At 31.6% G+C, this 24,251-nt stretch overlaps 1 protein-coding gene and 1 long non-coding RNA gene across 2 annotated transcripts; one reads left to right on the top strand and one right to left on the bottom strand.

Moving 5' to 3' along the window:
- Positions 1–213: 213 nt before the first annotated feature.
- LOC101264850 (loganic acid O-methyltransferase) lies at positions 214–7,802 on the bottom strand. Its single transcript, XM_019214279.3, has 3 exons — positions 7,589–7,802; positions 991–1,641; positions 214–781 (listed from the first exon to the last, which is right to left on the bottom strand). The coding sequence occupies exons 1-3, from the start codon at positions 7,652–7,654 to the stop codon at positions 713–715; spliced, it is 786 nt and encodes a 261-aa protein (XP_019069824.1). The 5' UTR covers positions 7,655–7,802; the 3' UTR covers positions 214–712.
- Positions 7,803–10,235: 2,433 nt separating this feature from the next.
- On the top strand, positions 10,236–12,178 carry LOC104646923 (uncharacterized). Its single transcript, XR_741094.4, has 3 exons — positions 10,236–10,895; positions 10,989–11,068; positions 11,176–12,178. It is a non-coding gene; the product is annotated as an uncharacterized lncRNA (long non-coding RNA).
- Positions 12,179–24,251: the final 12,073 nt, after the last annotated feature.

Genomic DNA, 24,251 nt, shown 5'->3' with positions numbered 1-24,251 from the left:
GAATCTCCATATCGTGTTAGTATTTTCTTTGCTATATTATTTATTTATTTATTATGTCTTAAATTTTTACTTTTACTTGTTCATAATAATTATTTTATTTTTTTCTCGTTGCAATCCTCTACTATTTCATCCTCAATAACTAATTGTGCAGATTACATCATATGCACGAAGAGCTATTATTCTAAAACAAACTACAAACGTCAATAAATATAATTTAATCAAAAAAAATTATTTTTAAGAAAAATATATTTTCACAAAGTTCACTTTCAATGGGCCTCAAATTTTTGTAGATCTAAAGCAAAAACATCATTGATTTTCTTCTTGATCCATTCTTATTCCTTAAATAGTGGCACTGGTTTGAAAAAATTCTGTTTACGCCACTGCTTTTAGGATATGGTTAGGAATCCTAGTTGAAGACAAAATTAAATTTCTCCTCTAAAAATTTATTTACGCTTCAAAGCAACAAACAATATGCTTGGTTTCTCATAATTAACTTTCATCCATTCTGAAATCTCTTCACTCTTGAGAATTGTTCTTGCACAAGCTTCTTCTCCTATTTTACTTCCAAAATGATTGATTATAACTCCTTCTAAAGAACTTCTTAAACTCATCATTAAAGTCTTTGCATCAGCCTCATCGACAAGATTTGATTTGATATTTATCAACTCCATTCTCTCAATGCTAAAAAGTCCATTCTTTCTCACTACTTTAGTCATGTCTTGAGGAGAGGGATAATACAATGCAAATTGAATGAGTCAACTAGAGATTCATCTAGCTTTCCCTATGACAAAAGGAAAGAAACAATATCAATTACAAATGTATTGTTGAACGTTGTTTCAATTTATGTAAACATATTTTCTTTTTAATCTATTTAAAAGGTGTTTGTCATATTTTATATCTTAAATACCAACTAAAGTGATTATCATAATACACATGCTCAAACTAAACCCAAAGGAAAAACATTGTCATATAAAATGAAATCCAGATTACCTCATTAGCCAAATCCATAAGACTAGAACCAAAAAATTTCAGCAGACGTATATAACCTGAAAATGCTGTGATAAGCACCATCATGCCTCCTTGAACAATCTCCTCAGCTCTAACATTAAAGAATATTTCCATGTCCTTTTCAAATTGAGCAAAATAAGCATTCACTACTTCAACATTTGATGCACCAACATAGTGAATCAAACCCTTGTTCCATGCTGGGGATTTCTCATCTACCAATTCTTTTGGAATCTTGGATAACCAATTTATACCAGAAGAAGAATGTACAAAATGTATAGATCGCGATGGAAATAACCTACCATAAAAAGATCCTGGAACTCCATATGCATAGTAGGATCGATCAAAGGGTAGTGAACGGAAGAGGATATTGAAATTATTAGTGACATGATTGTTGAAGAATATTTGAAATTCAGGAATATTATTAGTGAAATTTATGTCTTGGTCTTGATATAATAAATACTTGTCCTTTAGAGCTTCAACAATATACTGCATTGCGCTAAAAGTATTTGGTCCAACAGAACATCCCAACTCTGTAATATGGAATGTGTTTGAAGAAGATAATATAGTCTTGATGTCAAGCTTTTGAATAATTGCATCTATCACCATCTCCTTTGCACCATCTATCATTTCTTTCTGCATAGTCACATTTATAGAAAAGTTCAGTTACTTTAATATATGACGATAAAAATATATATGTATGTTTGTGTTATTATAACATGTAAAGTTATGTTACTTATTTTACTATTATGGTGGGTAAACTACAACCAATATAGTGTGATATAAGATTGTGTTTTACTATACTATATGGCTCATTAATATCAAATGTTTACTACCATGCCAAAAGTTTTAGCTAATAATTAATATGGATTCAACTTTATTTATTAACTAAGATCAAGTAGACATCACATTCTACCATAACTCCTGTTAGGAAAACACAGATAAACACAAAAATATATATGATAAAAGTAAAGGAAATAAAATGGGAAAAAAACGACACCAATACTTCTATTTTTCTTGTATAGTCTATGGAATCACTTTGCTCTCAAAATAGTTTTTCTCTCTAGCTTAGTGTGTTCTACAAATGAGCAAGAATGCTCTATTTATAGAAGGATAAAATCATGCTTATGTCACTTATGACATAGGTAAATATAGCAAAGTAAAAAATGGTTGCAAATCTTATCAATTTGTCAACAACCAAATCTTTTATTTTCAACTTCAATTATTATTCCTTTTTAACATTTGCTTATAGAAACTGAATAGCTAAAGTTGACCAAAAAATGGGATGGATTCAACAAATCTCCCCCTCCAGTCTCATTTACAGGAAGAAGATATCTTCATCTTCTTTAGAGAGAGCTCATACCCACAAGTTCTTTGCATAACTCGAACTTGTCTTTCGATATCGTCTTGGTCAGCATATCTGCAGGATTTTCACTTGTGTGAATCTTTTTGACGTGAAATGATTCACTCTCCACTTCCTTACGAATCCAATGATATCTGACGTCGATGTGTTTTGTTCTTGCATGGTACATAGAGTTCTTTCTCAAGTCTGTTGCACTCTGGCTTTCTAGACAATATACTCCATCTGATTCAAATCAAGCTCTTGAAGAAATCGCTTTAGCCATATCATCTCCTTTCCAGCTTCAGTAGCAGCAATATACTCAGCTTCAGTTGTAGATAGTGCAACACACTTCTGCAACTTTGACTGCCATGGTATAGCTCCCACTGAAAAAATAAACAAATATCCAGTATTGGATTTTTCGTTATCAAGGCCACCTGCCATATCAGAATCTGTATAGCCTTTCAAGATTGGATTTGATGCTCCAAAACACATTCATCTGAGCTTCCTCTAAGATACCTGAGTATTTACTTCACAGCTTTTCAATGCTCTTTTCCCAGATTTTTGAGAAATTTGATGACAACACCAACTCTGTGAGCAATATCAGGTCTAGTGCACACCATTTCATACATAAGACTTCCAACGACAGAGGAATATGGAACTTTGGTCGTGCTCTCTTTTTCCTCCCTAGCTATAGGATACATTTTCTTGCTCAACTTCATATGACCAGCAAGAGGTGTAGTAATAAGCTTAGCATTCTTCATGTTGAAAATATCCAGTACACGTTCAATGTACTTTTTCTGGGACAAATAAATCTTCCTATCATTCCTGAGATGAGTAATTCTCATGCCCAAAATTTGTTTGGCATGACCGAAGTCTTTCATAGAAAAAGAGTTAAATAAATCCTTATTCAGCTCGTCAATCTTGGAAGTATTCTTGCCCACAATCAACCTATCATCCACATTTAGCAAGAGGATGATAAAATCATTGTCCGAAAATTTTTGTACAAAGACCCAATGAGTTGAAAAAGTCTTCTTATAGTGCTCCCCCATAACAGATTCAAACTTCTTGTACCACTGTCTGAAAGCTTGTTTTAGGTCATAAAGACTCTTTTTGAGTTTGCACACAAAATTTTCTTTACCTTCTAGTTTGAAGCCCTCAGGTTGTTCCATATAAATCTCTTCATCTAGGTCACCATGAAGGAAAATCGTCTTCATATCCATCTGCTCAATCTCTAAATTAATACTAGCAGCGAAACCTAAAACTGTGTGAATCGAAGATATTTTCACAACAGGATAAAATATTTCATCAAAGTCAATAACCTTTGTTTGACCAAATCCCTTAACAATGAATCTAGCTTTGTACCTGGGCTTCAAGTTGTGTTCTTCAACTTTAACTTTGAATACCCACTTGTTCTTCAAAGCTCTCATGTACTTAGGCAATTTTACCAACTTATAAGTGTGGTTCTCATGCAGCGACTTCATCTCATTTTGCATGGCTTCAATCCATTGATTCTTGTGTTTATCTTCCATGACCTTCTCATAACATTCAGGTTCTCCCCCGTCAGTGAATAACACATTCTCATTGGGTGAATAACGGGAGGAAGAAAACCGCTGTCTTGCGGACCTTCGAGGTGAAGTATTCGATTCGTCCACAACTTCATGAGCAACAGGATCATCAATAACAATATAATTTTTATTATCAACATCAACATCTTGATTAGATACATGATTCTGGGCACCACCATGATTATCAAGCCCAACAACATCATGCACACTTGTGTGAGGAACTTCATCATGATGAACTATACCATCAAAACTTGAAGATTCTACCTTCTCCGCTTTGTCAATATATTCAATTGTTTGATTCTCCATGAAAATAATATCACGGCTTCTCACAAAAAAAATTTCAATTGGATCATATAGCCTGTAACCAAATTCATCTAGGCCATATCCAATGAAGATACATTGCCTTGTATTGGCATCTAACTTTGACCTTTCATATTTCGACACATGTACAAAAGCTTTGCAACCAAATACTTTCAAATGTTCATAGGAAACATCCTTTTCGTACCAAACACTATTTGGTACATTACTTCGCAAAGCAACAACAGGAGATAGATTAATAACATGTGCAGCGGTCAATAAAGCCTTATCCCAAAATGAGTTCGACAACTTTGCTTCAAAAAGCAAACATCTAACTCTTTCCATCAAGGTCGTGTTCATCCTCTCAGCCAAACCATTAAGCTGATAAGTCTTGGGAGGAATTTTCTGGTGTCTAATACCTTGATGCTTGCAGTATTCGTCAAATTGTCCACAATATTCACCACCATTATCACTATGAATACATTTAAGTTTCCTTCCAGTTTCTCTTTCAACTAAAGCCTGAAACTGCTTGAAGACACCTAACACTTGGTCTTTAGTCTTCAACATATAGACCCAAAGTTTTCTAGAGCAATCATCAATGAAAGTGACAAAGTAGAGTGCTCCACCCAATGTCTTTGTCTTCATTGGACCACATAAATCAAAGTTTACCAACTCAAGCAACTTTGTCTTTCTCGAAGTGGGGTAGGACTTAAAAGAAACTCTATTTTGTTTACCAGTCAAGCAGTGCTCACACTATTATAATTTAGAAATTTGACAAAAATTTCTTCTTGGCTACAACATTAAGTCCTTTCTTGCTAATGTGGCTAAGTCTCTTGTGCCATAACGTTGAGGAGTTATTGCTCTCAACCGCATTCACCATATCAACACAAACAGATGTCGTAGTCCAGTGTAGATCACGACGTTTGTTACCACGATCCACAACTAAGGAACCCTTAATGAGCTTTCATATTCCATCACTGTTGGTACTAATAAATCCTTCATCATTTAAAACACCAATAGAAATTAGGTGCAGACGAACATCAGGAGCATGTGTCACATTGTTCAAAACTAGTTTATTCCAACACTAGTTTCCAAACAAATTGTATCAATACCAACCACCTTAGAAACAGTCTCATTACCCATACTCAAGGTTCCAAAATCACCAGGAGTATAAGAGGAGAAAAAATCCTTCCTTGATGTTACATGAGATGCGGGACCAGTTTCCACAATCCAGCTTGACTCATTACAAGCAATATTTATCATATCCCCATCAAGGACGGTAACAAGATCTTCGGTGGTAACGGTGGCTAGGCCATTTTATTGCCATCTTTCTTAGTTTCCTGTATGTTTTTGTAATCCCTTTTCAACTTCGTGCAGAAGTTCTTTGTGTGCCCTTTCATGCCATAATGATAGCACTCAATATCCTTAAGTCTGCCTCTGAATTTGTTCCTATTTTGTTCTCTATACTGAGACCCACGATTTTGTTTCTCCCCCTGGGGCCAGTTATCAGGGCATCCGGTGAAGAAGAACCTTGAGTTTTTCTTCTTATCTCTTCATTCAAAACACTACTCTTGGCGGAATCCATAAAGATCATAGCATCCGAAACAGAATTTGACGATGAAGTTCTAAATGTTTCCCAAGAGTTTGGTAGGGAACCAAGTAGAAGCAAGCCTTGAATTTCTTCATCAAATTTGATGCCCGTAGTAGATAATTGATTCATGATCCCCTGAAAATTATTTAGATGGTCTGTCATCGGAGAACCATCATGATATTTTAAACTCAACATCTGTTTTACTAAGAACATTTTTTATTGCCAGTCTTACGAGCATACAAACATTCAAGATGCTCCCATAGGGTTCGAGCATGTGTCTCCCCAGAAATATGATTCAACACATTATCATCAACCCATTGCCTAATGAATCCACAAACCTGTCTGTGCAACAGATTCCACTCTTCATCTATTTTAGTATCAGACTTTACAGTGGTAAATACTAGTTTGTAAATATTCTTGACATAAAGAAGATCTTCCATTTTCCCCTTCCAAATGGCATAATTAACACCATTCAAAGTAACCATTCTACTTGTGTTGACTTCCATTGTTTTCCCCAAAAATATTATTATCGCAAATCAAAGTAAATCTTTTCTGATGTGGAAGTTCAGACTGTGCTGCAACCATAGAGCATACTCAGATAAAATTTTGGCTTTGATACCAGTTTGTTGAAAAAAGTGGATAAATACAAAAATATATATGATAAAAGTAATGGAAATAAAATAGGAAAATAACGACACCAAGAAATTTACGTGGAAACCCTTCTCAATAAAGGATAAAACCACGGGACAATAGGAGCAACTGATATCACTTTAGTAAGGAATTTTACACAGTGTAGTCACGAATAAATACTAAAAGTGAATACTACACACTCAAAAAGAACAGCGCTCTTTTGGTTTCCACCTTACTTAAATATAGCTCACACTCTATTTTTCTTCACAGGCTATTTTTTTTTGTATAGTCTATGGAATACCTCGCTTTGCTCTCAAAGTAGTTTTTCTCTCTATCTTGGTGTGTTCTACAAATGAGCAAGAATGTTCTATTTATAGAAGGATAAAATCATGCTTATGTCAGTAATGACATAGGTAAATATAGCAAAGTCAAAAATGATTACAAATCTTATCAATTTGCCAACCACCAAATCTTTTATTTTCAACTACAATTACTATTCGTTTTTAACATTTGCTTATAGCAATTGAATAACTAAAATTGACCAAAAAATGGGATGAATTCAACAACTCCATGGGATTGGGGGTTGGGGTGGGGGGGATCCCAGCCAACCCGAGGGCCTTGCCATAAGCCAGATGTTGGTGTTACCAAAATATCCCCTTCTCAATTCTTGCCTCATGCACCATGATGCTCTTGGAAATCGAACAATGTTCTTGACTATTCTATTTATTAGGATCAAACATTTACAATTATGCATGTCAAAAAATATAGCTAATATCAAAGATATAATTTTATTTTATTTATTAGGATCAAACATTTACAATTATGCATGTCAAAAAATATAGCTAATATCAAAGATATAATTTTATTTCTTAACGAAGCCTATCAAGCTAAAGAAGATTCATGGTTGATCATGACTGCAATATTATAGGTCACCCAGCCCCCTCGTGGACCTTGCCACAAACAGGAATTAAATTGGCATAATCCGACATTGTTCATGATAAATTCTTAGTTCAGAGTTTAACATTCACACGCAAAAGAATTTTTGTACAAAAATATATGTGCTTGATATAAGCTGGATAACACACGCCTCCTCACGTGCGGACTTGATTTTTTTACAAGAACATGTGCTTATGTATAGTATATACTAGAGTTCAATACCTGCAATTGGGAGTTTTTGGAGTAGCTGTAAACACCATCACCAGCATTCATGGGGAAAGATGTCATTTTTGCTCAATGTGTTCTCTTCACTCATAATGTGTTCTTATTTTTGTGGATTTTGCACTGTTTAAATCCATGGCCCATGCTTTGTCGTACAAGGATTTGTTAAAATCAGGGGCGGCTGTAATAAATTGGTGGCCTGAATTCAAATTCGTATAAGCCTTAAATTCGAATATATATATTTATTATTGCCAATTAGTTAATTTTTTTGAGACATAGTATTTATAATTTCTCAAACTTCTATTTTTCTTTACTTTTTTTATGAAAAGTTTTTATTTCTACGAATAATACTTTATATATTTTTTTAAAAATATACATATAACCTATTAATTTTTAAAATGATGTGGTCATCCAATTTTTGGGGCCTTAGATAATTGCTTCTTTTACGAAGCTGTAGAGCCGCTCTCGGTGAAAAAATATTTTTGAAACTTCACTCCAATTTAATTAGTTGAAGTATTTAGGATCGTAATTATATCTATACATTTCAAAATCATGGGTATATTTCATTTGCGAAGCATAATTATTTATAAATTAAATTTTATCTCTTTCGATAATGTTAATAAAAATAAAATAAGTAGATGCTTAAAAAATATAGAGTTTGTATAAGAAAAACTAATCTTGGTTTGACTAAAGACATTTAGTTAGTGGTTAATATCTAATTAAGTGATTCTATAGAATCTCAGTCTTATTATTTAAGTGGTTAATATCACTGGTATTATCATTAGTTATTATATAATGATTTATTTATCGTATAGTAATTAAGCTTATACAAACGAATCCATTTAGGAGCAACAAAATCCAAGCGACCTATTTATTGATACTCCACAGTTCACATAATGTCAATAAAATAAATAAAAATAAACCTTAACATAAATTGTGGTGTATAGTGGTGAAATCGTTTTATTCTTAATCAGAATTATAGAATTTTAATTTTAATTATAAAAAAATATTTGATAGAAATATCACCTTCAAATAAATTCTGCAATACACGATCTAAAATTTTTAATTAAAACTTTAAAATAAACATCAGACATCAAACGAGAAAAAAATTACAAATAAATTAAAAGTCCTAGTCATCGTGTCAGATTCATGATAGGTGTCAAACAAGTTGTAAAAGACAAGAAAACAAATAATTCATGAATAGCCATTTAAAAAATTATGTCCATACAATTCCTTAAGAGAAAAGATATAATATATAAACATAGAATATATTTTAATTTGACACTATATATTTGTTATGAAGACGAGTAAAAAAATAATATAAGATATAAAGATTTAATATGGATCAATCGGCCTACATTCACTGAGATGAACAATTTATTATACAAGTATGAAAATACAATATATAGATAGAAATAACTTCAACTCATTCGAAATACAAGGAGGTTCACACATTTAATAATGCATCAACGGTGTCCAACAAATTTCCCTCCTAACCAACACTTTCGAAGTCCTTAGGACGACAACTAAATATTAATTAAGTTAGAAGGAACGAACCTTTATTTATACAATCCTAAACATTTTCATACGGAAAAAGTACTAACCAACTGCAAAGATTTTATGTTTTTCTTTAAAAGAAATTATTTATGATTTAAAAATCGAGGACAAATACCTAACAAAAACATACATAAAAGTTAGTTTATGTACAAATAAAAAATAAAATATATAAATATTAATTATAGTCAAATTAAAAGATGCGATAATATATTTTAATAAAAGAAATTTGGCTATTTGATGCACATTTTTAGTTTTTTCAAAAAAGTAAACATGCTTATATAGAGTTTTAGCTTTATATGGCCGACAGTTTGGAATTTGTGTGGACAAAATTTGTAAAAGATTAATATTACTTGGACTTTCTTTAGATATTTATTTTGCTATCATGAATATATTTGGAACAAACTGATGAATCAAATGTGGCTTCATTTAGTTCACATATTAGTTATGTGTATGAATTATGATGCAAGAGTATTTATGCGATATGAATAATGGTAATGAATAATTTATTATGAGATGAATAATGATGCATGGATTATTAGAGAATGAATTAATATTGGGCACATTTGGGATGTTAGTAATGCATAGAGTTTGATTGGATGAATTCATAACTTATGATTTATAAATTAAAAGTCATAAGTTAATTTTTTTTAGGTACAAGGTATTTTTATCTTCAATGTTGATTACTTATGAAATTATATTGAAAAAAAGTATTTTTCCTTGTCATGACTTCAACCAAAAAAATTTGCTCATAACATAACAATATCAATTTTACACCACTAAATTGGATAACAATTCTAGTATCTTGTTATTTCAAAGAAGCAAATCAAGTGACAAATTTTATCACAAAACAAGCATTGGAGTGAGCACCCATTGATCATATTTTTGTTGTTTGCATTGTTATATGGAGTGTTTTGATCTTATTATAAGATGTTTTTATGTAAAATGACACTAGGAAAATTGAAGTTGAACGTAGTCAAAAAAGATCAATCGTAACATATTAACGTAGAAGGCAAGGGCGAATCCACGTAAAGACTATTTTTTCCTCTTGGTTTCTTGCCTTACTTCTAGGTTTCTATTTTTGCACCTCATATCTTCCCCTCTTCTAGGCTTCTATTTCCACCACCTAATTCTAGGCTTTCTGTTTTCTTTCCCTACTTCTAAGCTTCTAATTCCCTCTTTAATATTTTGTCTGTCTCTAATTATTTGTTAATTTTTTTTTTAGTTGTACTCACTTTGTTGCTTGTCCATTTTGCCAAATCAAGAAACGACAATTTTTTTTACCTATTATACATTTCATTAATGGTATATTTATATAAAGGACGCCCTGAAACCGGTGACGTGGCGCCACCACAAGCCTTTATTCTCCTTCTAATTTTAAAATTCCTAAAATACCCTCCATAATTCTCCTTCAATTCCCAAAAAAACCTCCCCCTCCAAACAGTCGTATCCCTAACTAAACAACATCTCCATTGCCTTACCAACGTGCCTCTTCCATACCGTCACCATATTATTGTATAATACTCCTAAATCAATACTCACATCTTACATTGTTGTAACTCTGCCTACACAGAACCTTCAATTCCCACCGTTGCTTCCTACTGCTACACTCATTCCCCCCCTTATGCTAATATGCATGCACTATCACTGCCTGATTCTGAATACAACAAGGATTTCAATCAAACCCCAGTCAGATCAGCTAAACATTGTTACATTTTTCATTCTTGCTTTACATTCGCCATAGCATTTCTCGGTATAGTAGTTCGCCCTCTTTCGCTTTATATGTTCAACGCACCGTTTTTTCAATAATCGATCTCCCGTACATTTCTAATTTGTCTCCAACAAGGTCTACTTATATGGATGCAAATGTACTGCCTGCTTCTAAGGACTCAAAGGATTTAAAAAGCAAACCCCCGCCCAATACAGGTATGCATTCATGCATATTCCACTCACCCGTTATGCCTGTGATATTGTTACGCTGTACAATGGTGCCTACTTGTGTGTCTCATATTTTCTTTCCCTATTTTATCTAGTTTGTCACCCACCATGACGCCCGCTATTGACGCAAATAAACTATCTGGTCTGGACCCAATGGAACATACAAAAAGACCCTGGCCACCCCAGGTATACATACATAAGTTTAACCGTTGCATCATTAATTGGACGTTTCACCCTCACACCCTTCTCTTGAATTTCATTATCCCTTAAATCATAAACAACTTTCTCAAATCTATATATACATAGGCATATAACGAATGTTGAAGAAACTATATCCAGTCCTTCAATTCTAACCACTCATACAGTATTGTCAGGTAACTCCCATATTATAACTTCTGCTTCTTTATTTCTGGTTACAGTTAATATTTTCTCCTTCTTACTTCTTAAAAAGAACTACCTCCACATCCTATTGAATGGGCATACACGCACCTATCAAAATTGAGAATCAATTACTTGCGGCGATAACACTCTCACACAAGGGCCTTCATTCAGGATTCTTTATAATATTATTTTATTACCAAAAATAACCTTCTTCTCGCATGAAAAGTTGTGATTTTTTTTTATGTAACGTTACGATTTTAATGAAAAGTTATGACTTTTTTGAAACATCGTGACTTTAATGAAAAGTCGCAACTTTTATGATAAGTTGCGACTTTTATGAAAAGTTACAACTTTTATGAAAAGTTGCTACTTTGATGAAGAGTTGCGATTTTTATGAAAGGCCGTGATCTTTCCAAAGAATTACAACTTTTCCAAATAGTTGTAACCTTTCTGATAAGGCGCAATAAATATTTTTTTTACACTTCCCTTTGTTGTCTATAAATAGAAAAATTTCCTCTCGTTTTTTAACTACGAAGATTCTGAACCTCCTCTTCTTCTTCTCCTCCTCCTTCACAATTATATATTTGTGTATTTTGGACCTGTTGAATAGCTCACTAACAGCATTGCTTATGATACATATCCTGGTATGTATTTTTACAATAATTAATTTATTCATAATTTATTATGGATAAATGATAAGATGTAATAATTTTTTCATTTTCCTTTACATTATTAACGTCTTTTACTACGTAATCTTTCATGTAAGATAATATAGTATTTTAGTGATAATGCTATATATATTTAAGTAATATTTTGTAAATACTTTGATTCTTAATTTCCGTGCGAAGCGTGGAGAATTTTACTAGTTACTTTGAAAATGGTAGAACTTTTTGAAACTTAAGTTTTTAATTCATTTACTTCACAATTAATAGGGGTAAAATAGTAATCTCACCATATCAATAATTATTTTCTTAATAGATGTGTTAATTCAAAAGTGGACAAGTAATTAGGGACAAAGAGGAATAGTTTTCAAAATAATATGGGCAACTAAATTTAAAATTAGGAAATTATTATTATTTATTGCTCACAATCTATTTTTATTTACAGGCTATTTTTTTCTTGTATAGTCTATGAAATATCTCACTTTGCTCTCAAATTGATTTTTTCTGTTAATATGGTGTGTTCCAGAAATGAGCTAATGGGCTCCTTTTATAGAAGTTTACAACTAATGATGTTACTAAAAACATCATAAAAATTTTTGAACATTCAAACTTTGTAACTATGTAATCTTACTAAGATTTAGTCGATATATAATTATACCAAATGAAGACTTTAATAAAAATGAGTCTGGAACCCCACGCATACAACTCACTCTGTGACCCGTCCGCGTGGAGCAAAATTCTTTTTGGACGGAAGGGAATTTTATTATATTGCTGACCAACAAAGGAAGATGAAAAAACCTCTGCTTTCAGTAATACTAGACACCAATACTGGTATTCCCTTCGTTTAAAAAAGGATGACCTAGTTTGACTAGAAACGGAGTTTAAGAAAAGAAAGAAAGTTTTTTAATCTTGTGGTCCTAAATTAAAGTTATGTCAAATATACAAAAATTCCCTTTAATATTATGATCTTAAACATGTCACATGGAAAGTTAAAGTTAAAGTGTTGACAAAAAAAGAAAGGGGACATTTTTTTTTGAAAGAAACTAAAAACTAAATAGGGTCATTCTTTTTTAAATGGAGGGAATATTTCATTGTTCATCTGTTTTATAAAGAAAAACCATAATATAAATGTTTATGTAGTCATCCAATTTCTTTTCAGATACAAAAAATAAAGTACAATATAGCCGCAAAAAATAGTTTTAATTTCTTTTTTTACCTTTTTCTCTTTTTCCATTCACATTTTTTATTTTTATTCTCATATTTTTACACTAAAAATGGAAGCAAAAAATTAAACAAAAATAAAATACTCAAATAATTATAAGCAAATAAACCAATAACAATGATATCAAACCACACGTTGAATCAAAGAAATAAAAATGAATCATGTGTGAAAGATTAAATATATCCTGAATTTTGCTGGAAGGATCATATCTATCTATGTATAAAAGGAGAAGAAAAAATGACACATGTCAACACTGAAATTTTTTAAAATTTTAAATATCAATAATTAAATAAATAATATCAACACATGTCAATAATTTGAATTAGAACGACACATATCAACATCACAAATTTTAAAATTTAACTAATTTTAATTAATCAATAATTAATTAAACAAAAATAGACACATGTCATTATTTACAATTAGACCCATTTATTAGATCCAATTAATACTACAATAATTACACAAAATTTTAAATAAACAATAATAAATTTGTTATAAAATCAAGCTCATAAGAATATAATAATAAAGAGAAGAAGACAAGAGAAGTAGATAGAAAAAGAGAAATTTTCTTCTTATTCAAGTCTATACAATGGTGAATGATATCTCTATTTATAGTGTTGAGATATCATAGTGAAAGGTCACCTTAAATTATACATAGTTGTCATCAAGGTTCATATCACCTTGGAATCTAATCACATTGGAAACACTAATACATGAATCCAATTAATTGTTGGATAACTCTAATGGATCATCCACATAACACAACACATTTATAACACTCCCCCTTGGATGTCCATATATAATGTGTCTCGTTAAAATCTTACTAGGAAAAACCCTATGGGAAAAAATTTTAGTGAAGGAAAAAGAATACACATATCTTTTGATACGCACTATTTGTTGCCTCATTAAAAACCTTGCCAGGAAAACCCAGTGGGAAAAAACCTCAGCCAAGGGAAAAAGAATGCAACGCGTATTATACTCCCCCTAATTAAAACATCAATTAATTTCTTGTGATGATGTCGCCAATCTTCGTGCATTGTGGTTGGTATATTCTTTTTCAAAGAAAAATCACACATTTATTGAATATGGTGTGTCATTTATCCTAACTAGACGCACTTTCGACTTGCTTGATGAAGGACTTTTATTTCTGCATAGCAACATTTGTTTCATTGATCGCCAGGATATTATTGTGCCTCCACATGCAAACACATAGCGTGCTTGAGATAGATCTTTTATGCGGATCTGATAAATATTCTGCATCTGCGTAATCAATCAATTTTATCTTGGATTCCTCAGGATAGAATAAACCCATAACTATGGTCCTTCGAGGATATTCAATCATCTGTTAAACACCATTTCAATGTCCTTTTATAGGAGAGAAACTGAATCTTGCCAGTAAATTTACTACAAAACAAATATCTGGTCAAATATTGTTAGTAAGATGCACTAGTGCCCTTGATTGCACCAAGATAGAGTTTCATCACCAAGAAACTCTTCATCCTTCTTTTATGATCAAACTGAATTATCATTTATGTCAAGTGATCTTATAATCATTGGAGTACTCAAACACGCAAACATCCTTCAAATGGCATATAAGTATGATCGTCCGATCGAGCCGTGGGATTTTTGGACTCAGGGCGATCTTTCTAATGGGCCCAACACTCCTTGGGTGTTAGGATATCTTAGGCCAATCCGCTACTTTGACTAGGAGTGAGTTTCATTTATAATGGAAAGGGTGATCCTAGCAAACCATGTGGGCTGGGACAGTTGACGACAATTGGTTATCAAGTAGACAATGGTGCCCCGAGGAAGATTTGGTTAACGAACAACTGCGAGCTCGCGTAATCGTCATTTAAGTGATAAATAAAAAATTATCGTTTGACGGAGTTGATACGCCATAAAAATGCAACAGTTGATATAATACAATAAAGGAACAAATAGACAGTCATTTCACATAGCCAAATAAATTTAGTTTTAAGGTTAAAATCCTTCAAATCCCCAGCGGAGTCATCATTCTGTTTTATTTAAAGAAAAATATTTTTATAGTTTAGGACTTGTTAGAGTCGTCACTTAATTGTTTAAGAAAAATCAAGAAAAAACTCAGTTTTCAGAAGATATAAACAAGAAACCTAATGAAAACTTAAAAAGGGAGTTCGGGAATTCATATTTATATTTTAGAAAGGTATTTACAACACTTAAAATAATCGCTAAATTGCAATTATCCAGTAACTAACTTATTTGGCCAAAAAGCTTAACTAGATTCAAGTTTATTTGACATCTTCGAAAAGGGTGGAGAGAGATCAACTATTATCTGAGTGAATTATTTTGACTCGCAAAATTATTTATTATCATCTTTTAAGTCTATTTAAAGTCGTTCGACGTAGTTGATTCGTTAACCTAATAGCGCCTTGCGAGGATTTGAAATTTTCCAACCTTAAATTTCACTGCAAATAATAACAAAACATGCAAGCGATAAAGGAAAGAGGAGAGAGAGAGAGGGGAAGTTGGGTCCAAATTAAATTTTTGTCCGCCTAGACCGGTATTTGGACCCATTCCATTTTGGGTCATTGGCCCATTTCCACCTATCCTAAAAATTCTAATAATACAAAGAAGGGAAAATTATATGGAATGACAAACATTCCTAAGTAATTATATAATAGGTGTATAGTTTAATTTTATTTACTTTCTATAATTATAGTTTTTTTTTGCTATAATTAATGGGGTCCACCACCTATTATTTAACCAATAATATATTTTTTTTTTAATTTTGTATATAATTTTACACAAAACAATATTATCTCTCCTATTCATATTCCACCTTTTTCTCCTACAATTAATACTTCTATCTAACTTGAATTCAAATTGTCCAAAATTCAATTACTCCCTCCCGAAGTTGAATTCAATTTTCGTAGGTACTCCTAAATTTTAGTCGTTTTCCTTTTTTTTTTCCTTATTCAACAATTGTATATGTATTGTGTTTCTTATGTTTTTTCATATTTTTTTGATGAAATAATCAATTGTTTGTTCTTATTAGATCTCAAATTAGTCACAGAATGAATAAATCATCTTCATCTATGAGAATTATCAGAGGTATTCTATTGCATGTCAATTTACAATCGTTTTTAATGGGTTTAACTCAAGATTTTGGGGTTGATGTAGGGTCTATGGTAAAATCAAAACAAGTTCAACATGAACAAACAATGGAAGAATTGAGATCAAAGAAAAAATATGACCCTACGGCAGTTCAAGAAGTTATTAACAATGCTAAAGCTAGAGGCATTAAAATTGTACAAAGAGGAAGATAGAGGAAAGCAGTAAACATTGATTCAGAGAAAAATGCATGTGAAGTTGACGGATTTGAAGAACATCATAATTATGAGGTAGTGACTTAAAACACAAATTCAGTTACAATTTGTTACTTAGATGTCAATATACAAAAAATTATTGTTTAAGTAAATTTTGTATTTACGTAATTGTATATAGTATATTGCATGTTTAGTACACACATGTTTAGTTATATATTCGTATATGTGTGTGAATTTGATTACTTTATACATACTTTAAGTTATGTATAATGAATAATATATTCAGTCTTAATAGTGATAGTAACAGATTGTATATTAAAGGCTCATTATTATTTTTGTTTTTGTATATATATACAAAAAGTAATTGGACTTAGTTATACAGATGGAAAAATTTCATATATGATTATAATTTGTATATTTTATTAGTTATATATACAAATTATTGAAGTTAGTATATATTAAGTTTATATACATATTCAAAACTTGATCTGTCCATGACTGTTTTCAAAATTGACTGTTTCTGTATATATATATATATATATATATATATACTAAGTTTTAATAGTGGAGTAGCGGATTGTATATTAAAGGCTCATTATTATTTTTGTTTTTGTATACATATATACACAAAGTAATTGGATTTAGCTATACAGATGGAAAAATTTCATATATGATTGTAATTTGTATATTTTAATAGTTATATACAAATAATTGAAGTTAGTCTATATTAAGTTTATATATTATTGGAGTATATACAAAGTCATTTAGACAGTTGTATATATTGCCATGTTTAACTACTATATTTATGCACACATATTAACCAGAATGCATAACCAAAATAGCCAATGAAGCCATTATCTGCACAATTATCAAAAAATATATATTTCAAATCATTCAAAGACATCATATATACAATTAATACAACAGTATTATACAATCAAATTACTGAATTAAGTTTACACTGATATTTTTTTTAATATACAAATACTACATCAAAAAAAGTATATAATTGTATCAAAAGCAAAACACTTACTTTATGGCTATATACAATTATCACCAACTATTACTTGTATTCGCTTACACTAATCTTCTTTATAATATACAAATACTACATCAACAAAAAGAATATAATTGTATAGTACAAAATGTCTGCTTAAAATAATCATATTTTGAAACCAGTTTTCAAAAAAAAAAAATTATGACACCACAATAACGAATGCACATAAATCAAAATTTGTAAATCCAATAGAACATTGTATGATTATTGCAATAATAAACATGAATTTTCATCCAATGAACACTTACCTGAATTCGATTACAAAGAAAAAATAAAAAAAAATTGATGAACTGTTATTTCATAAACAGCAAAAACAAGTTTATCTTTTGTTTCAATTGCTGTATAATTCTTATTTTTTTGAAAAAAAATATGAATTTAAACGTTTACCTTAAAAAGAGACGTTTATCTTAAATTATGCTATTATCTATATTTATTGTTAGTATTTAACGCTTCGGTTACAAACCACTTTTTAAAATAAAATTATATAAATAAAAAACAAAAGAAACCTTATATACAAAATTAAAGATACCTAAAATAACTAAACTATACACATAGAATGTAATTAGGTAAACTATATTCATATAATGTTATTTAATCAAATAAGTTTGTCATATATGAAATTTTCCTTTTCTTCTTGGGGGTAAAAAAATAAATGGGCCGGGTCGGGATAAGGATAAGGTGGGCTGAGGCGTTGGTAATTGGGTTTGTACCTATCGTATTTGCTGCTGGAAAATTGGTTTCCCTTGTGGCAAAGGCAAATGGACTGGAGGGTTTATTGAATTGGATGACTTGGCCGAAATAAAGGCCCAAAAACTTTGGTCTTTAAAATGAGTTGAAGAGATTTGGTTACAATTGCAACAAAATAAAATGGATTAAAGATGTAACCAAAAGAATTGAATTTTGAAGATTCGACTAGGATAAAAATAGGGCGAATTAATATTAGTTAATTAACGAGCTTCTTAATATTAACAAAATAAAATAATTAACTTAATTAAACTAATTATTTCAAAAATATAAACCTAACTTACTAAACTAAAAAAAATATTTTTGAGATCATTTTTGAATATATAAAAAATATACTAATTATATAAAGCGTATAAACCATCAAAAATTTAACTGTAAATTTTATAAAATAAATAATTTCAAGTCTTTCGACATTGAAGAAACTCGCTAGTTAATTCCTATCGGGGAGGGTCAAAATTGGGTGTCAACAATGTATTATCTTAATAACACAATTTCCTTTATAGTGATGACAAAGGGACTGGATCTAGAACTACCTCGAGTTTTGACTACAAACATAAATATCGATCTCTCAAGGAATAGATTTGAAGGTAACATCCCAAGCATTATTAAAGATATCTTTGGGCTTTGTATGTTGAACTTATCTCAAAATTGCTTGGAAGGTCACGTACCAGCATCATTGCACCATTTATCTGTACTAGAATCATTGGATCTCTCATCCAACAAAATTAGTGTAGAAATTTCACAACAACTTGCATCCCTCAAATCACTTGAAGTCTTAAATCTCTCTCACAATCATCTTGTTGGATGCATCTCCAAAGGAAAACAATTAATAAATTTCAGAATAGTTCATACCAAGGAAATGATGAGCTACGCGGATAGCCACTCTCAAAAGATTGTGGCGGTGATGAAGGGATACCACAAGCAACAACTCCATTTGGGCTAGATGACGAAGAAGAGGAAGAAGGAGATTCATCAATTAAAAGTTGGCAGGCGGTTCTCATGTGTTACGGTTGTGAACTTGTTATTAGATTGTCCATAATATATATAATGTTGTCAACTCAATATCCAGCATGGTTTTCGAGGATGGATGTAGAATTGGAACACAAAATTCTTACGAAAATTAAAAAGGACAAGAAACGACATTAGTATGTGATCTTCAGGTATTCAACTTAATCTCTATCCATCAGAAAATTATATTTTATATAATCCATAAAATTTCATCCTTAAAGATTTTAGCTTTAATACTTCATTTTTAGAAAATTGCAGGATTCAAGACTATTGCATTGGTGGGATGTGAATAAAAGTTTTTACTTTCATAGTTAGTGATGTTTCATAAAGTGTTTGTGTTTTGTTTCATCAAGTGTTCATACTTTCTTTTGTTATGACTCAACAAATTCAATTGCAAGGAAAAACCAAAGGATTTCATAGAATGCAAAGGGATCAATAGTAAGCACATTAAAAATACTAAAACAATTCCAAATTCTCGTGTACATTGAAATAGAAAAGTATTCCTCGGTGTTGATCAATATAGAATAACTGCGACCACAATAGAGTTGGTGTAGCAGTTGAAAAGTTGGAGAAACAACCTTGGATACTAAAGTTTAAATCCTAGCAGAGGTGAGTCATCACGATGCAGGCTCATCGACAATTTCACAAATAAAAGCTATTACAGTAATCAAATCTACTAAATAAACCTTGTGTAGTCCAGGATCTAACATTGTTTTTTCCCAGCTCAGTTCCCCAAACATAAATGCTTGAAAGTTGCACATAACGTCCATAATGTTTCTGTTGCGAATCAACCAATAGTTGTGCTACTTCATTTCCCAACTCTACAAGCACCAAAGACGGTAGCATCTTGTTTATGAAGTCGTATGCTTCCTGTAGTGGATCAACCACACAACCACAATGTTTCATCTTAGCTGCAAGTCTGAATTCATGTGACATTGCTTCAAACAATCAGAACTGAAATCGACAAGCTTGGCACACGCACAAGCTGATAGAACTGCCACGAAGGCAATCTCATTTTGTTGCAACCCCGAATTCATCATACCATTCCATATGCAAATCTGCTCCATTGCATCAAATACATGTGTTACAACAAATGGTTTCTAGTCCTAATTCTCAATAGCAGAGCTCAAATCAAATTGATGATGATTTCTTCTTCTTTTCACATAATAAGTTTCTTGCTTATGGAACATGTTTAAGTACTAGTTATCTGAACAAACTCTAGCTCTTTTTGAAATAAAATACGCATAACTTATTCCTACAGAACTTATGTTATCTAAACTTTTGCCTTGTAAATTACATACTACAGAACTTATGCCGGACTAAGGCAATATTTCTCTTGCGAAACTAGGTCATAGTTAAGTGAATGATGGACTATGTGGATTTCTCCTCTCAAAAGATTGTGGTGGTGATGATGGGGTACCACAAACGACGATCCAGTTGATCTAGATGAAGAAGGAGGAGATTCACCAATGATCAGTTGGCAGGCGAAGGCTGTTCTCATGGGTTACAGTTGTGGCCTGATTATTGGATTGTCCGTAATTCACATAATGTTGTCAATTCAATATCCAGCATGATTTTCGAGGATGGATGTAGAATTGGAACACGAAATTCCTACGAGAATGAAAAGGCACAAGAAAAGATATTAGTTTTCATTTATCAATAGTTTAATACATACCAAGTAATTTCACTAACAAGCTAAACGTGTACCAATTGGTGACAAAACAGAGTCTTGGATGAGGAAAACCAATTTGAGTAGGTACACTATAGAAGACATTGTCTTCACAGTAAATTTCTATGACCATCTTAGTGCACAAGCAAAGTGACGTCCTACTCGTAAAATACATTCTGGTTTGAACAACAGCATGAAAATCTAATTTTAAAATTTATTTTTATTTTATTTTAAGAAAAAAAATAGTTGTTGGATCTATTATTTAATGAGAAAATTTATTACTCACTCATTTACGTGTAAAACTTATCATAGATTACCCAAAAAAAAGTTTTTGGATAAACTTGTGTTTTTCTCTTTTTCCCATTCACATTTTTTTTTCCTTTTTATTCTCATATTTTTACACCAAAAATGAAAGGAGAAAAATTGAATAAGAACAGAAACTCACATAATCATAAGCAAATAGATCTATAAGGGAGATATCACAAAATCAAATTACACGTTGAATCAAAGAAGTAAAAAAAATCATGAGTAAGAAAGATTAAATATACTATGAATTTTGCTAGAAGGATCATATTTACATCTACATGAATTCTTATTTTTAAAAAAAAATTGACATTGATGTTTTCATTACCATTAGATGGAAAGGGTTCATGTGAACAACTTTTATAATGGCAGGGGCCTATGTGAGTCACTTATATAATAAAGGGTATATTACCTCTAAATTGCAAAGTTGTGAGGTATATTAGACTTTTTTTCCCAAAAAAAAAGTAACATTTGTGCATATGATCAAACCAAATTGGAAAATGTTTTGGTCAAGGTCTATGCACCAACAAATACTCTTATAAACTTTTCTTTTTCATTGGAACATCACCAGACACTCTGCATAGAGAATTGCCTTTTGCTATATGCTATATAAACCTAATCAAAATTAATGAATAGAGACACAAAGCAATAATTGAAGAACTTAGTAATTTTGATATATATTTTGAGGCACGAAAATGGGCATCAGAAAACCTACATTGCTTCTGCTATACACGTTTCTCTGTCAACTTGTTTTCTCTTCATCTTTGCCTAATTTGTGAACCAATGGCCAGGCCCTTGCTCTTCATCAATTCAACAACATGTTTACTATAAATCTCGATGCTTCTTCTAGTGATTGCTATCCTAAAACATTTAAATTCAATAGGAGCACATATTGTAGTTCATGGGATGAAGTCAAGTGTGACGAGACAACATGACGAGTGATTAAGCTTGGTCTCAGTAGCAGCCAACTTCGATGCACAGTTCATTCCAACAATTGCCTCTGTTAAATTTGACAAGATTCAAAGATGAATTTATGTGAAGATTTGATAGTTAGGAAGATAATTCTTCATTGGTACACAAGACAAGATAACACCTTTTGTAGGTGAAATATATGTAAAATCATAAAATGGTTTCACAAGGTAAATCTTGACATTTTGACACATTGTAATGTCATGGATTACATCAATAGGAAGAATTCACTCCTATAAATAGGTAACTTCTAATTCATTTGTAATACACCTCTCGTTTGCCTTCTCATATCCTAATATATTTGTTCTTCTTTCTCTCTTGTAATATTTCACTTGTACTCTTTTGGAGTAAAATAAATATTGGTTGTTGTGTCCGAGGAGTAGGCCAAAGAAAACAAAATTTTGCCAAACCTCATTAATTTATTGTGTTCCTTTTATTGTTGTCTCATTTAGTATTTATTAGCTACCTTAAGATATAGCATTAGTGATTCCATCACTCTCTATATATTTGTCTTCTGCAACAATTAGTATCAGATCCAAGGTATTATCTGAGTATGTTATGTGGTTGAAGCATGGTCTGAACTTCCATATTAGAAAAAGATTTACTTTGGTCTTTGCATTGTTAGCTGTGAACAATATTTGTAGCGAAAAAGGAGATAAGAAAAATGATGAGTCTGCATTGAATGTCAATAATATGTTATCATTGGCATTTTCCCTTATGACATGAATTGTGTCAAATGCGAAATTTGCAGTTGAAATTTTTAACTGGTCATGACATTTTGGAATGTGGCAAGGCGAGGTCATTGATGTTCTTTTTTAACAAGAACTAGATATTGCCATAGAAGAAAAGAAACCAGATGATGTAGGAGAAGAAGATTGGAAGATTATCAATCGTGTTTCTTGCGATACCATTCGATCATACCTTGCAAGGGGACAAAAGTATCCATACACGAAGGAAACATCTCCAAAAAAATTATGAAATTCATTGGAGGAGAAATTCTTGAAGAAAATAGTCAAAATTACCTTTACATGAAAAGAAGGTTGCTACACTTCACTTATATTTCTGGTTGCACAATCAATGATCATATCACCATCCTTTATAAGTTGGAGACATATTTGTGGAATATAGACGTGACTTTTACGGATGGAGATATGACCTTAATGTTGTTAAGTTCACTTCCTGATGAGTTCGAGCATCTTGAAATTACTCTACTGCATGGGAATGATGAAGTATCATTCAAACAAGTTTGTTCTGCCTAATATAGTTGAGAAAAAACAAGGGAGGAGAATCAAAAGCTTTGATTTTGAGAGGTCGTTCTCAAAATCATATGAGAAAGAAGAAAGGGAGATCCAAGTCAAGATCCAGACTTAGCAAAGATGAATGTGCCTTTTGCCGAGAAAAATGGCACCGGAAGAAAGAATACCCAAAGTTGAATAGCAAAGTCAAACCAAATAATGGGAAAACCATCATAAAATCAAATGTGGCTGATTGTAATGGCTATGATTACTCACTAGTTACAACAGATCCATCCAAATGGCGCACTTCTGAACTTCTGGGGCTAGCGCGATGCGCCTCTCAGTACGCCAAGTGCTAGGGTCTTCACACTTAGTCAACTTCTTGCGCATCTTTTAACCTTCTTTTTTCGTTCCAACTCCATTTCTTTCGAGAGTTCCTTAAACTTCTAATCACATGTTTTAGTACACAATCATCGCAAGTATCACAAAATCAAGCTAATAAAGTAAAGATCATTTTTCAATTCAAGCATCGTTATGGGCAGTTATTGACAACTTAGGCATATTAACATGCCTGAGATCGACAGTCTTTGATGTATCTAAAGTTTTGGTTGCC

This window comes from Solanum lycopersicum, chromosome 1, assembly GCF_036512215.1.
Source record: "Solanum lycopersicum chromosome 1, SLM_r2.1".
Lineage (NCBI taxonomy): Eukaryota > Viridiplantae > Streptophyta > Magnoliopsida > Solanales > Solanaceae > Solanum > Solanum lycopersicum.
This window is presented reverse-complemented; position numbering and strand designations above follow the sequence as displayed.

Excerpts from the sequence above, each read along its gene's own strand:
- LOC101264850 (XM_019214279.3), bottom strand. The coding sequence starts at position 7,654 with ATGACATCTTTCCCCATGAATGCTGGTGATGGTGTTTACAGCTACTCC. Across the intron at positions 1,642-7,588 it reads CCAAAAACTCCCAATTGCAG|AAAGAAATGATAGATGGTGC; the intron begins GTATTGAACTCT and ends GTGACTATGCAG. Across the intron at positions 782-990 it reads TTATGGATTTGGCTAATGAG|GGAAAGCTAGATGAATCTCT; the intron begins GTAATCTGGATT and ends CTTTTGTCATAG.